General features: G+C 50.7%; 1 protein-coding gene across 10 annotated transcripts in view; it reads left to right on the top strand.

Annotated features, from left to right (window-relative positions):
- Positions 1 to 16,389, top strand: part of DLG2 (discs large MAGUK scaffold protein 2) — a 1,355,189-nt gene that overhangs the window by 894,476 nt on the left and 444,324 nt on the right. For all 10 annotated transcript variants that reach the window (XM_075851397.1, XM_075851403.1, XM_075851399.1 and 7 more), the window contains one exon: positions 12,139 to 12,295. In XM_075851397.1, the coding sequence (XP_075707512.1) occupies positions 12,139 to 12,295 (157 nt within the window). The remainder of the gene's footprint in view (positions 1 to 12,138; positions 12,296 to 16,389) is intronic.

The raw sequence follows: 16,389 nt of genomic DNA, 5'->3' as shown, positions 1-16,389 counted from the left end.
TCTGTCTCGAAAGACCTGGACAAGGCATCGGCCCTCACATTCTTGTCGGCCGGGCGATAATGTAGCTCAAACTGGAACCTTGCAAAGAACAGTGTTAGGGATCTGCCAGGTACTACGTCTAGGTATACTCCTGGGATTAATCAATCCACACCTGAGGCCAGACCTGTTCGACTGACACCATCTCCCACCAACCAGGGTGGCAGGCTCAGGAGTGGGAGAGCCTATCGCGGCCTGGTCAGTCGGAGTTAGCTCCGCCCCCTGTCCTTTATTACCTGCCGTGCTCTCTTCCTCAGTGCTTGTAATTCTTCTGGATTCCTGGCCTCACTGCTTCTTGCTCCAGCCTGCTTCTGCCGTGCTTCTGCCTTGCTGCAGTTCCGCTTAACCTGCTTTGCTTTGCCCCTGGCTTGCTTCCTTCTCCGTGCTCACTTTGGTATACTCCACTTCATCCTGGTCCTGACTACTCGTTCACCACTCCGTTTCCTCGCGGCGTTCCGTGGCTACTGCCCCTTCCCTTGCGTGTTCCCTGTTTGTTCTCCCGTGCACTTAGACAGCATAGGGACCGCCGCCCAGTTGTACCCCGTCGCCTAGGGCGGGTCGTTGCAAGTAGGCAGGGACAGGGCGGTGGGTAGATTAGGGCTCACTTTCCCTTCACCTCCTTCCTGCCATTACATAATTACAAGCCTTTACCTAGTCTACCATTTCTCCTACGCTGACGCTATCATGGACCCCCTTGAGACCCTGACCCAGCAGATGCAGGGCCTCTTCCTACAGGTCCAGGCCCTGGCCCAGAGGGTCAACCAGGGTGACGCTGCCTTAGTAGTACCCCTCACCTCACCTCTAGAACCAGACCTCAAGTTACCTGACCGGTTCTCAGGGGACCGTAAGACGTTTCTCTCCTTCCGGGAGAGTTGCAGACTGTATTTCCGCCTAAAACCCCACTCCTCAGGTTCCGAGAACCAGCGGGTGGGTATCATCATATCCCGACTCCAGGAAGGGCCCCAAGAGTGGGCCTTCTCCTTGGCTCCTGACGCCCCTGAACTTTCCTCTGTTGATCGTTTTTTCTCTGCCCTCGGACTCATTTACGACGAGACTGACAGGACTGCTTTAGCCGAGAGTCAGCTGGTGACCTTACGTCAGGGTAGGAGACCGGTTGAGGAATACTGTTCTGATTTTAGAAAGTGGTGCGTAGCTTCTCGGTGGAACGATCCGGCCCTAAGGTGCCAGTTTAGGTTAGGATTATCTGACGCCCTGAAGGATCTGCTGGTTAGCTACCCCTCTTCTGACTCCCTTGACCAGGTTATGGCCCTAGCTGTACGCCTTGACCGACGTCTCAGGGAACGTCAGCTTGAACGCTTCAATGTGCTCCCCTCTGACTTTTCTGCGATCCCCCCCGAGGTCACGTCTCCTCGCTCCTCCACGGAGGACTCGGAGGTACCTATGCAACTCGGGGCCTCCATGTCCCCTCGACAACGTAGGGAGTTTCGCAGAATGAATGGTCTCTGCTTCTACTGTGGGGACGACAAGCATCTACTGAACACCTGTCCCAGGCACAAGAATAAGAAGCCGGAAAACTTCCGCGCCTAAGTGATCATCGGGGAGGTCACTTGGGCGCACAGGTATTTCCCGTTAATGTGAAACGCAATAAAATTTTGCTTCCCTTTCAGGTCTCGTTTGCTGGCCGGTCTGCCACGGGCAGTGCTTTCGTGGATTCTGGCTCATCTGCTAATATCATGTCTGTGGAATTTGCTATGTCTCTAAAGATGCCTTTTATTGATTTACCTTATCCTATCCCTGTAGTACGTATCGACTCTACTCCCCTTGCTAATGGTTATTTTACTCCGCATACTCCTGTTTTTGAACTCCTGGTTGGCTCCATGCATTTGGAGCAGTGCTCTGTACTGGTGATGCAGGGATTATCGTCTGATCTGGTATTAGGTCTTCCCTGGTTGCAGTTGCATAATCCCACGTTTGATTGGAATACTGGGGATCTCACCAAATGGGGTAGTGAATGTCTTATGTCATGTCTTTCTGTTAACTCTATTTCTCCCCGGGAGGAGGTAAACACGCTTCCTGAGTTTGTTCAGGACTTCGCCGATGTGTTTTCTAAGGAGGCCTCCGAGGTGTTGCCCCCCCATAGAGATTACGATTGCGCCATCGATTTGGTGCCTGGTGCCAAGCTTCCTAAGGGTAGGATATTTAATCTTTCATGTCCTGAACGTGAAGCTATGAGGGTGTATATCCAAGAATGCCTGGCCAAGGGTTTCATTCGCCCCTCGACTTCTCCTGTAGGTGCTGGCTTCTTCTTCGTGGGGAAGAAGGATGGTGGTCTTAGGCCGTGCATTGATTATCGTAACCTGAATAAGGTCACCGTAAGGAACCAGTACCCACTTCCTTTGATTCCAGATCTTTTTAATCAGGTTCAGGGAGCCCAATGGTTTTCTAAGTTCGATCTACGGGGGGCATATAACCTTATCCGCATCAAAGAGGGGGATGAGTGGAAAACTGCGTTCAACACACCCGAGGGTCATTTCGAATACCTGGTCATGCCCTTTGGGTTGTGTAATGCCCCTGCTGTCTTCCAGAATTTTATTAATGAAATCCTGAGAGATTACCTGGGTAATTTTCTTGTTGTGTACCTTGATGACATACTGGTGTTTTCCAAGGACTGGTCCTCCCACGTGGAGCATGTCAGGAAGGTGCTCCAGGTCCTTCGGGAGAATAATCTGTTTGCTAAGACTGAAAAATGTGTCTTTGGGGTACAGGAGATACCATTTTTAGGGCAAATCCTCACTCCTCCTGAATTCCGCATGGACCCTGCCAAGGTTCAGGCTGTGGCGGAATGGGTCCAACCTGCCTCCCTTAAGGCGTTACAGTGTTTTTTAGGGTTCGCCAACTATTACAGGAGATTTATTGCCAACTTCTCGGTCGTCGCTAAGCCTCTTACGGACCTTACTCGCAAGGGTGCTGATGTCCTCCATTGGCCCCTTGAGGCCGTCCAGGCCTTTGAGACCCTCAAGAAGTGCTTTATCTTGGCCCCCGTGCTGATTCAGCCCAACCAAAAGGAGCCATTTATTGTGGAGGTTGACGCATCCGAGGTGGGAGTGGGGGCCGTCTTGTCCCAGGGTACCAGCTCCCTCACCCATCTCCGCCCCTGTGCTTACTTCTCTAGGAAGTTTTCGCCCACGGAGAGTAACTATGATATTGGCAACCGCGAACTTCTAGCCATTAAATGGGCTTTTGAAGAGTGGCGGCACTTCCTGGAGGGGGCCAGACACCAGGTAACGGTCCTTACGGATCACAAGAATCTGGTTTTCCTAGAATCGGCCCGGAGGCTTAATCCTAGACAAGCTCGGTGGGCACTATTCTTTACCAGATTTAATTTCTTGGTTACCTATAGGGCTGGGTCCAAGAATATTAAGGCTGATGCTCTGTCACGTAGTTTCATGGCCAATCCTCCTTCCGAGAAGGATCCTGCTTGTATTTTACCCCCTGGTATAATCGTTTCTGCCACGGATTCTGATTTAGCTTCTGATATCGCGGCTGATCAGGGTGCAGCTCCCGGGAACGTCCCTGGGGACAAACTGTTTGTTCCCCTGCAATACCGGCTAAGGGTACTCAGGGAAAACCATGACTCCGCTCTATCTGGTCATCCAGGCATCTTGGGCACCAAACACCTCATTACCAGAAACTATTGGTGGCCTGGGTTGCCTAAAGACGTTAGGGCTTACGTCGCCGCTTGTGAGGTTTGCGCTAGGTCCAAAACCCCTAGGTCCCGACCTGCGGGCCTACTACCTTCCTTGCCCATTCCCCAGAGACCTTGGACCCATATCTCCATGGATTTTATCACCGATTTGCCTCCATCTCAGGGCAAGTCGGTGGTGTGGGTGGTAGTAGACCGCTTCAGCAAGATGTGCCACTTTGTGCCCCTTAAGAAGCTACCTTACGCCAAGACGTTAGCTTCTTTGTTTGTGAAACACATCCTGCGTCTCCATGGGGCCCCAGTCAATATCGTTTCTGATAGAGGGGTACAATTTGTTTCCTTATTTTGGAGAGCTTTTTGTAAAAAGTTGGAGATTGATCTGTCCTTCTCCTCCGCCTTCCATCCCGAAACTAATGGCCAAACGGAAAGGACTAACCAGTCCCTGGAACAATATTTAAGGTGTTTCATCTCTGACTGTCAATTCGATTGGGTCTCATTCCTTCCCCTTGCTGAATTTTCCCTGAATAACCGGGTCAGTAACTCGTCAGGGGTCTCCCCGTTTTTCTGTAATTTCGGGTTTAACCCAAGGTTCTCCTCCGTTTCCCCTGGTTGTTCCAATAATCCTGAGGTAGAGGATGTTCATCGGGAACTGTGCACTGTCTGGGCCCAGGTTCAGAAGAACCTAGAGGCGTCCCAGAGCGCACAAAAGATTCAGGCGGATAGTAGACGTTCTGCTAACCCCCGGTTTGTCGTCGGGGATTTGGTCTGGTTGTCGTCCAGGAACTTGCGCCTTAAGGTCCCGTCCAGGAAGTTTGCTCCCCGATTTATTGGACCTTATAAGATCATTGAAGTCCTCAACCCTGTATCCTTCCGTCTGGAGCTGCCCCCATCCTTTCGCATACATGACGTCTTCCATGCCTCCCTCCTTAAACGCTGCTCCCCGTCCTGGTCCCCCTCGAGGAAACCTCCTGTTCCCGTTCTCACCCCTGAGGGGGTGGAATTCGAGGTGGCCAAGATTATGGACAGTAGGATGGTCCAGGGCTCCCTCCAGTACCTGGTCCATTGGAGAGGATACGGGCCGGAGGAGAGGACTTGGGTACCTGCCCGTGATGTTCACGCTGGGGTATTGATCAGGAGCTTCCACCTTCTCTTCCCTACTAAACCGGGTCCTCTTAGTAAGGGTCCGGTGGCCCCTCATAAAAGGGGGAGTACTGTTAGGGATCTGCCAGGTACTACGTCTAGGTATACTCCTGGGATTAATCAATCCACACCTGAGGCCAGACCTGTTCGACTGACACCATCTCCCACCAACCAGGGTGGCAGGCTCAGGAGTGGGAGAGCCTATCGCGGCCTGGTCAGTCAGAGTTAGCTCCGCCCCCTGTCCTTTATTACCTGCCGTGCTCTCTTCCTCAGTGCTTGTAATTCTTCTGGATTCCTGGCCTCACTGCTTCTTGCTCCAGCCTGCTTCTGCCGTGCTTCTGCCTTGCTGCAGTTCCGCTTAACCTGCTTTGCTTTGCCCCTGGCTTGCTTCCTTCTCCGTGCTCACTTTGGTATACTCCACTTCATCCTGGTCCTGACTACTCGTTCACCACTCCGTTTCCTCGCGGCGTTCCGTGGCTACTGCCCCTTCCCTTGCGTGTTCCCTGTTTGTTCTCCCGTGCACTTAGACAGCGTAGGGACCGCCGCCCAGTTGTACCCCGTCGCCTAGGGCGGGTCGTTGCAAGTAGGCAGGGACAGGGCGGTGGGTAGATTAGGGCTCACTTTCCCTTCACCTCCTTCCTGCCATTACAAACAGTGACCACCTGGCCTGACGACGGTTCAGCCGTTGGGTCGTCTGGAGGTAGGTCAGATTCTGAAGGTCCGTAAAAATCAAGATCGGGTGAGCTGCTTCCTCTAGTAGATGTCTCCACTCCTCCAGAGCCAATTTGATGGCCAGTAACTCCCGATCCCCAATCGAGTAGTTGCGTTCTGCGGAAGAGAAGAGCTTGGAAAAGTATTGACATACCATTGACTTGCCGTTGAGACCTCTCTGGAATAGGAGTGCACCAGCACCGACAGAGGATGTGTCCACCTCTAACGAGAACTGCAGAGAGACATCCGGATGATGGAGGATAGAGGCTGACGTGAAGGCACTCTTCAGGCTATTGAATACGGACTCTGCCTCGGGAGTCCACTCCCTGGTGTTCATACCCTTCTTAGTAAGGTTAGAGATGGGAGAAGTCAGTGAGGAGAAGTTCGGAATAAACTGCCTGTAAAAGTTAGCAAATCCCAAAAAGCGCTGTATGGCCCTCAAGCCTTGAGGGCGTGGCCACTCCAGGACAGACTTTACCTTTTCAGGGTCCATCTCGAGACCACGATTCGAGACGATGTAGCCCAGGAAGGGTATAGCATCCTTATCAAATACGCACTTCTCCAGCTTGGCGTACAGACGATTCTCCCTTAACCATAGCAGAACCTGACGGACATGTCTCTGGTGCGTCAAAAGCATATGGGGAGAAAATCAAGATGTCATCAAGGTAGACTACAACACAAACATAGAGGACGTCACGGAAAATGTCATTCACAAACTCCTGGAAGACCACGGGGGCATTACACAGGCCGAAGGGTATTACTAGATACCCATAGTGTCCATCACGGGTGTTAAATGCAGTCTTCCATTCATCACCCAGGTCTAGTTTTGAAAAAAAATTTGCACCGCGTATACGGTCAAACAGTTTGGAGATCAGTGGCAATGGATATTTATTCTTCACCGTGATCTGGTTGAGACCACGGTAGTCGATGCAAGGACGAAGAGAGCCATCTTTCTTTTTTTCTTTTTGACGAAGAAGAACCCGACTTTCGTATGAAGCCCCATTCTAAGTTCTCTTTCACATAGGAGGACATGGACAGAGTCTCTGGCAAGGAGAGAGGATATACCCTACCACGGGGAAGGGATGGACCAGGAATCAGCTCGATAGGACAGTCATACGCCCAGTGCGGGGGGCAGCGTCTCCGCCTCCCTCTTGCTGAAGACGTCCAAAAATGCCGCATAATGACCAGGCAATCCTGCCAATGACCGAGAAGGCTGAGCCGAATGAATCTGCACCAGGCAACGGCTGTTACACTCGGGACACCAATGGAGAACCTCTCCAGAGTTCCAGTCCAGGACTGGGGCATGTACTCGGAGCCAAGGCAGGCCCAGCAGCACGAGCTTAACGGCCTGGGACAGGACATAGAATGATAGAAGTTCGGAGTGGAGAGCCCCTACTTGGAGCCTCAGCGGCTTGGTCACAGCTATAACTGGGTCTGGCAGAGGTAGTCCATTTACAGATGAAACCGTCAACGGCCTCTCCAGAGGGTTAGTGTTTAATTGGAGAAGATCCACCAGGTCTCTACAAATGAAATTAGCAGCGGATCCAGTGTCCAGATACGCAGAGACTTGATGTGTCTTCGCACCGGACACTATGGTTACGGGCATGGCCGGCCTTAGCTATGTTCGACCAGTGAGGTCGCACAGGGCGCCAGCCGCCACACGGCAAGAGGGGCGCCAGCGGGTGTGTGTATCCCCGCGCCGTTGCAACTACCAGCGGGAATACACACACTAACTGCAGTCGCACCCGGGCGCTTCTTCACTTAGTGGCTGCTATCGGTGACACCGGGCATGAGGGCGGTGGCGCCGCTAGCAGCTGCTGTGGCTGCTATAGCGGTAGCAACGGCACTATAGCAGAGCAGGGAGGTATCTCCCTGCTCTGCTGTCTACTAGCGCCACTGTAGCTCCCTTCAGCTACAGCGGCGCTAGTAGACAGCAGAGCAGGGAGATACCTCCCTTGCTCTGCTATAGTGCCCCCCTGTAGATATCAAACCCCCCCCCCCCATCCAGGATAGCGCCACCGTAGCTCCCTGAAGGAGCGGAATCCCCGTGTGGCCTGGGATTCCGGTCCTGGAGCGCTGCTTGATGCCCCTGTCCATATATGGACAGTGACATCAGGGAAAACTCTTGAAGCGGAATCCCCGGTCACAGCATTGCAGACTCTATGACCGGGGATTCCACTCCAGGAGAAGCCAATGACGTCATGGACATAGACGACAGGAGCTTCTCCTGGAGTGGAATCGACGGTCATAGCGTCTGCAACGCTGTGGACGGGGATTCCGCTTCAGGAGTTTTCCCTGATGTCACTGTCCATATATGGACAGAGGCATCAAGCAGCGCTCCAGGACCGGAATCCCCGGCCACACGGGGATTCCGCTCCTTCAGGGAGCTATGGTGGCGCTATCTTTACTGGAAGGAGGGGGGGTTGCTATCTACAGGGGGGCTGTGGGCTGTGTGGCACTACCTACAAAGGACAACTGTGCAGGAGCACACAAAATACCCAGCTTTCCCGGGTATAAAAAAAAAAGTGTGGAAATAAACTAAGATATAACTTTTATTTAATCTAGTTAAAAGGATTAATCCTTTACTCAGACTAAATAAAAGTTATAACTTAGTTTATTTCCACACATTTATTTGATAGCTGGGAAAGCTGGGTATTTTGTGTGCTCCTGCACAGTTGTCCTTTTTTGAATGTCTATTGCCCACCAGCCATCGGTCATTTCGTAGTCCTTGCACTACCTACAAGGGGGCTGTGGGCAGTGTGGCACTACCTACCAGGGGGCTGTGGGCTGTGTGGCACTACCAACCAGGGGGCTGTGGGCTGTGTGGCACTACCAACCAGTGGGCTGTGTGGCACTACCAACCAGGGGGCTGTGGGGCACTCCCTACAGGGGGCTGTGCGGCCCTCCCTACAGGGGGCAGTGCGGCCCTCCCTACAGGGGGCTGTGTGGCACACTCTACAGGGGGCTGTGTGGCGCTATCTACAAGGGGGCTGTGTGGCGCTATCTATAAGGGGGCTGTGTGGTGCTACCTACAAGGGGGCTGTCTGGCGCTATCTACAAGGGGGCTGTCTGGCGCTACCCACAAGGGGGCTGTGTGGTGCTACCCACAAGGGGGCTGTCTGGCGCTACCCACAAGGGGCTGTGTGGCGCTACCTACAGGGGGAATCTGTGAGTGGGGGGTCTGATGGTCATTTTACTGAGTGGTGGGCTGATGGTCATTTTGCTGTGAGTGGGGGGCTGATGGTCATGTTACTGTGAGTGGGGGGCTGATGGTCATTTTACTGTGAGTGGTGGGCTGATGGTCATTTTGCTGTGAGTGGGGGGTTGATGGTCATTTTTCTGTGAGTCTGGGGCTCATGGTCTTCAAGTGGTTTCCACCTCTGACCTCCAATTGAAATTAATAGGAGGCAGAAGAAGTGCGGCGCTCGTTTGGAGCTTTTTTTCCTGCGTCCTTTGCATTCGCTTCAACAGCTTAAGAAAAAACACAAAAAAAAGGTCACACAACGCTGTCAGTTGCTGAAGGAATTTGGAGGCAGATTTTGAGGATCGGCACCTGAGGACAGCAGAGGTTGCTGCAAGGTAGAGACCGGACTAGGGAGGTCTCCCTCCTGACGAGCCTCTTGGAGCCGTTCTCGGAGCCTTCTATCAATCCGGGCAGCCAGAAGGATGAGGTCATCCAGGGTAGATGGCAGGTCTCGAGCGGCAAGTTCCTCCTTAATTTTAGGAGACAGTCCATGCCAGAATGTAGCCACCAAGGCCTCATTGTTCCACAATAGTTCTCCCGCCAGGGTGCGGAAGTGGATGGCGTACTCGCCCACAGAGATGTCTCCTTGGCGTAAGTTCAGTAGTAGGAGGAACGGCAGCTCATGCCCCCTGCCGACGTGCGAGAATGTTCAAGGCCTGGAGGAGTTGGTCCTGTCGAGACCAGAAGTCTAGCATATCCGCCCACATCTCTAGTGACGTCATCATGGTTTTGGATCAACCAGCGTGGTCCATGGCCTGAGCGTACTTTCATGTAGGGTTCGTGGACCCACTGGGCCGTACCGCCTTGGCGGTATGGCAGCTGGCCAACAGGGCGCAGGTCACAGTCTATAGTTCGTATAGGGTACCTGTGTCAACTTGGATAGTAGCAAGGCAGGCTCGGCTGGGACTAGGCAGCAGGTAGACGTCAGGCGTGGAGTAGCAGGACAGGCGTAGATACAGCACAGCACGACTATAGCACAACACGGCACTTGACCAGAATAGCACGGTATACAGGATACAGGAACAGGGAACACTGGAACTAGAAAACACTAGAAGACCATTTGCTTAGACAAACTAGGATATGACAAACAACGCTCAGGCACTGCAGGAAGGGGCTGAGCCCTTCTTATCGTCCAGGGGGCTCATGGGCTAATTTAACATTAAAGTCCGGTGCGCACGCTGCCCCTTTAAGAGCAGGCACGAGAGTGCGCGGGCACCCTACGGGACCCGGATGAGGTGAGTGGAAGTGAGCGCTGGCGTCTCCTGAGGAGGAGACTGGGGCCAGCGCTCGCCGACCCATGACTGCGGCCGTCAGGAGGTGAGTGAACCTGACGGCCCGCAGCCATGGACATGACAGTATGGCCAACGTCCCTCTTCTTATTTCACTGCCAACGGTGCCATCCTCTTCATAGTGGCACATGCGCAAGCTCTGCTAAATTGAGTCTAGGGCTAGTTGGCGACTTTGGTAACACGACATCACAGGTTGTATATGATTTATCAGCGTGTCAGTGCTTAGTCTGTGGCTGAACACCTCCTATTATATAAACCTGCTCAGAACTGTCACTTCTTGCCTGAGCACACTTGTTACTTTCAATGTAAATTGGAAATGAAGGGCTGTAAAGTACAACCTAGTGGCAATAAGCAGTACTGCAGAATTAAAGGAAGATTAAACCTACAAATAAATAGAAAACACAAAGCAAGCTCTTGTCTATAGATCAGTCAACAGCACTTCCACAAGCTCCTGAAACAAACTGTATGGTAGAAATCTTGCAGAGAAGAAGGGACCTTTCCTCCATTTTTGATCGATTGAGTCAGAAAAGGTGTGGCTTGACTAAAGATGCTGGGCTTAGTCAGAGCTTCGCAGCCAGAGATACCCCCGGCCCAAGCCTCACCCTCCATTCTCCAAAGCTATTGCTCTCATCAGGGCCGGCCTTAGGGCTTTGCGACCTGTGCCATTGCACAGGGCGCATCACTCCAGCTGGTGGAAGGGGGCGCTGTGCTGGCTCACTTCCCCTGCTTGTTTCAGAAGCACCCAGGCCCGGCGACTCAGCAGCCACCTTTCCGCCCGGTCGCTTCTTCACTCAGTGGCGTCGTTACTGCTGTAGCAGCCAAAGCATCCCCATGGTCAGCGGTGCCGCTAGCAGCCGCTGCTACAGCCCTGCTCAGCTATCTACTAGCGCCACTGAAGCTCCCTGAAGCAGCGTAATCCCCCTGTGGCCAGGGATTCCGCTCCTGGACGGCGTTCTTGATGTCTCTGTCCATATATGGACAGTGACATCAGGGGCAACTCCTCAAGCGCAATCACCCTTCCACAGCATTGCCGACACATTGACCGGGGATTCCACTCCAAGAGACACAGACTTCTCCTGGAGTGGAATCCCCGGTCACAGCGTCGGCAACGAGCTCCAGGAGCGGAATCCCTGGCCACAGGGGGATTCCGCTCCTTCAGGGAGCTACCGTGGCGCTATCTACAGGAAGGGGGGGTGCTATCTACAAGGGGGCTGTGTGACACTATCTACAAGGGGACTGTGTGGCACTACCAACAAGGGGGCTGTGTGGCACTAACCACCAGCGGGCTGTGTGGCGCTACCTACAAGGGGGCTGTGTGGATGGGCACTATCTACAAGGGGCTCTGTGGCACTACCTCCAAGGGGACAGTGTGGCACTACCTACAAGGGGCTGTGTGAAGTGGCACTACCTACAGGGTGCTGTGTGGCACTACCTACAAGTGGGTTGTGTGGCACTACTTACAAGGTGGTGTGTGGCACTACCTACAAGGGGTGTGTGGCACTACTTACAGGGGGAATCTGTGAGTGGGTGGGGGGGCTGATGGTCATTTTACTGTAAGTGGTGGGCTGATGGTTATTTTACTGTGAGTCGGGGGCTTATGGTCCATTTACTGTGAGTGGGGGGCTGATAGTGATTTTACTGTGAGTGGGGGGCTGATGTTCTTCAAGTGGTATCCATCTCTGAGCTCCAATTGAAATTAATAGTGGGCAGTAAATACCTGCGGCGCCCATTTGGTGCTTTTTTTTTTCCTGCGTCTTTTGCATTTGCTTCAACGGCTTTAAAAAACGCCCAAAAAAAAAAAGGTCAAACAACGCTGTCAGTTGCTGAAGGAATTTTGAGGCAGATTTTTTTTGCCTTGTGTGAACAGACCCTACGAGTGGAGTGCTTGTTTTAGCCGCTTTCTGTCTTTCTCATAGTCTGTCAGGAGGGGGAGAAGGAACATTAGAAGGAGCCTGTAGACTGCATTTGTTGCTTTTTTTGACCCATTGTGTAATAAGGTGTAGAAATATTTTATAGTATTTACCAGTGTAATATATGTGAATTTGTTTCTACAGGGAACCTCGTAAAGTTTTACTGCACAAAGGTTCCACAGGACTCGGCTTTAATATTGTTGGTGGAGAGGACGGAGAAGGAATTTTCATCTCCTTTATCCTCGCAGGAGGACCTGCAGATCTGAGCGGGGAGCTGCAGAGAGGAGACCAGATTATATCAGTATGTACCTACATTTTTAGAAATATATGTGCATGACCCCCTTATTGATGCTCATTGCCCTCAATCTTTATATGTATCTATGTATCCTTGATATAATGGCGCAATCCGAACCAGCAGATCTGCAGTATAAAGCACAGGGGAGAGTCAGAGCACAGACTTAGCCTCTGATTTCAGACCACCGCAGACTCCAATAGACAATGTAGCAAAGCTGGAGTAACTGATCATAACTGAGCCCTATGGAGCATAGCTAAAAAACAGCCAAAACTGAATACTTTAAGCGGGTGTCACGTGGTTCCTGCACCTCCGGGTAATAATCTCACATCACAACATGCATAGCCCGACCCTTATATTATTCCTGAGAACAGATTTGCTTTTAACACCGTGTGATCTGCAGCACAGGATCCCAGATCCAGGGGTCTAGAAGAGACGCTCTGAAGCCCATATTGTGAAGTCCTGCCAAATTAGCATAATTGCGAATGACTTCAGCTCTGTTTTGGGTTATGCTGCCCAACATACCATGAAGCATTGTGGCAAAGCTACTAATGCCCACTGCATCCCACCCACTATCACATGTGTAATTCAATGCTTTGGATATGGGACATCATGCCACTATGTTATGCCATTTCATGCTATGTCGCCCTATAGAAGGGTTCGGACTTTTAGAGGCTAAGTTATTATGTCACCCCATAGAATTGTTAGTCACAGTCTCCCCGTCAGAGTTCCTATTATAGTGCACCATAACAGTGCCAGAAAAAGTGCCTCCATAACACTGCCAGCCACATTGTACCCATAACCGTACAAAGCACCCCTAAGACCGCTAGCCGTAGTGTACCCATAATAGTGGCAGTACCATGCCTAATATAATACTGCTATACTACAATGTCCCATAGTGCCTCTGTACCAATACCATGCCAATAAGGGTCTGCCATAATGCTTCCCCCATGAGTACTAGTCAAAGTGCCCCCTCTAAGTGCCAGCCATAGTGTTCTTCCAATTATATCAGTAACAGTGCCAGTCCAAGTGCCCCATGTGAGCTCGCCACAGTGCCCACATGTGAACAAGCCGGAGTGTCCTCATCAATGCCAGCCATAGTGCCCCATGAGTATCAGCCCCAGTGCTCCATATGAGCCCACAGTGCCCCTGTTAGTGCGTACCATCACTCACCTGCTCCCATTTTGCTTATGGGGCATGACGCTAGAGGGCGCTGCCTTTTATTTCCCTGTTCCTGTACTGATCCCTGTGATCTGTGCAGTAAAGAGAGAACGGGGCTGCTGTCAATTGGCGATGCTCTGTCTTCTGTTTTAGAAAGACGTAGCTGTACCCTCCAAAGTGCCAGCCCCAGATGTCTCATATCAGCCTCAGAAGCCCTCATAAGTGCCAGCCACAGATTACTTGTAGTCATAACAATATGCCAGCCACAGAAGCTCCTGGCCTATAAAACCCCCGTTTGTTTGCATTCTGCTGCGGCTGTGACTTGTGCGCTCGGGCTATAGAGCACAACGGGGGAGAGTTATCAAAACGAGTGCAGTGCTTCACTTTCTGTGTCTAATGTACTTAAAGGGGTAGTCCGGGATTAGAAGAAAGGGGGACAGCGCCACCCTTGCCCATGGGCTGTGTCTGGTATTGCAGCTTATCCTGATTCAAGTGAGTGCTACAATACCAGACACAGTCTATGGACACAAGTGGCGATTTTTCTAATCTTATGCCACCCCTTTAATATCTATGTAGTTGGCACCAAGCGCTGTAAATTTTCGGCGCAGGGATGGCATGGGCTCAGGAACTGAACTCGCATCCTCCACAGCGGGTGTCAGCTGTATATTACAGCTGACACTCTGCTGCAGCGGCCTGGATTGGAGATATCTAGCGACCGTGGCATCTAAACATTTAAAAAGAGAGAGGGGGCTCCCTCTATCACACCATCTTTGCTTTGGCGCCGTGATTGAGGGGTTCTGTTGGGTTTCCATGGCAGACGAAGGCCGGGCAGGGTCAATAGGATGCTTGTCAGTGTAAAACAATGGTAAAATTGCTGTTTTTTGTTCGTGCCATCTCGCAAAAAAAAAGGAAAAAAGGAAAACATTCAATTAAACCAAAATTCTGTAATATGGCCGTAATCCAAAATCATTACATGTAAAAAAATATAATCAAAAAAGAAGAAAAAAAGAAAAGAGGAGTAGGGAAAAAAAATAAAGAAAAAGGAAGATCAGGCTGTCAATCATCCTGTACCCTGAGTTAATAACATACGTTTAATGTTGACGTCATGGGCTTTTCAATAGCCTTCACGACGTGTATGTTAAACAGATACCATCATAGTCTATGGGCGACGCATGAGTTAAACGGATGCCTAATAAACTACAATGGTACGTATATGTTTAGCGTATACATTATAAACAGGGTCATGAGAGTTCATGAGGTGCAGTATATGTTTACCGGATACCATTAAACTCTATGGTGACCGATGCTGCTCTTCAGGTATCCGTCATAGCCTATGTTTAGCGTATACATTGGGAGCTTTTCCAAAAACATAATGTGAACATAGCCTTATTTTAATTTTCCTACTTTATTCCATATGCTTAATACAATAAATATTTTGAACCCTTACACTTTATTACCTTCTACCTATATTCCTGACAAAATTCCTGTCTCAGATCCTGTTCCCATTTTTCCATATAGGCTAATTAAAGGGGTCGTCCAGACATTTTTTATTTATGGCCCATCCTTAGAATAGGTCATCAATATCAGATTGGTGGGGTCCGACTCCTGGCACCTCCACCGATCAGCTGATTGATGGTGCCGCGGTGTTATTCGCCTCGGCCTTTTCACTGTTTACAAGCACAGCCTCGTACACATCCAGAGCGTCTGTGCCTGGGATTACAGCACCGGTCTGTGAATAGGACTGAGCTGCAATCCCAGGCTCAGCCGCTAGCGATGTGTACGGCGCTGTGCTAGTAAACCCCGAAGAGGTGGCATTGACTAACAGCGCGGCCCCTTTAGTCAGCTGAATGGGGGCCAGTAGTCTAACCCCCACTGATCTGATATTAATGGCCTATCCTAAGGAAAGGCCATGATTAAAAAATATCCGGATAACCCCTTTAAACGACATAGTTGCCAGCTCCTTAGAAATAATAGAAAGACCACCCTAGAAAGACCACCCTACCGCTGTATTTCTAAGGAGTATGTTGCATTTTGAATAATATGGAGATCTTTCTATTTTTCCGATTGTGTCATAGTAGCAGAGTGTGCTTCTAATTTGGGAATATGGTAGGAAGTCTGTGCTCTCAAGACCAAACTTATCCTTTAGCTTCTCAAGTGGGTATAGTTGGTGGTTAGTACAGATACAGATGTTTCCACTCTTACTTTTGCTTAAATTTAGTTAAGGACTCCAATTTCTCATTAAACAAATTCAATACAATATCCCGACATGCTAGCAAAACCATTGATAGGCTGCAACTCACATGACAACCACTGGGTGGCCACACATAGACACATATAGCATAGACACCTCGTGACAGAGTATCGCAAAATCATGTTTCAAAGCTGATCATCTCGCGCCGCACATCTCAGGATATGTTGAGATATGAGGAAAGGTAAAGAAGGACACATCTGTATCTGCGAGAGACCAAATACTCTTTGATAGCCATTTCTTATATAAAAATCCTGGTATAATATGCTACACCACACAGGAGAACTGATAGCTCTATATACCTATATACTCACCGATGCAGCTGTCTTCTTCAGGTAAGGTCCCTCGTCTTCACGGGATCTGCGGCGACATGATGACATACTCACTGATGCAGTGCTATCTTCTTCTGGTGTGGTCGCTAGTCTCACGTGTTCTGCAAAGGCGACGCGATTACATCATCGTGTCGCCTTCGCAGAACCCGTGAGATGAGCGACCACACCAGAAGAAGATAGCACTGCATCGGTGAGTATGTCATCATCTCGCCGCAGATCCCGTGAAGACGAGGGACCTTACCTGAAGAAGACCGCTGTATCGGTGAGTATGTAGGACATTCATGTCGGGCTGTGTGGCATCATATACAATGGGGCTGTGTGGCATCATATACAGGGAGGTGTGTGGCATCATATACAGGCAG

Source organism: Rhinoderma darwinii, chromosome 2 (genome assembly GCF_050947455.1).
Source record: "Rhinoderma darwinii isolate aRhiDar2 chromosome 2, aRhiDar2.hap1, whole genome shotgun sequence".
Lineage (NCBI taxonomy): Eukaryota > Metazoa > Chordata > Amphibia > Anura > Rhinodermatidae > Rhinoderma > Rhinoderma darwinii.
This window is presented reverse-complemented; position numbering and strand designations above follow the sequence as displayed.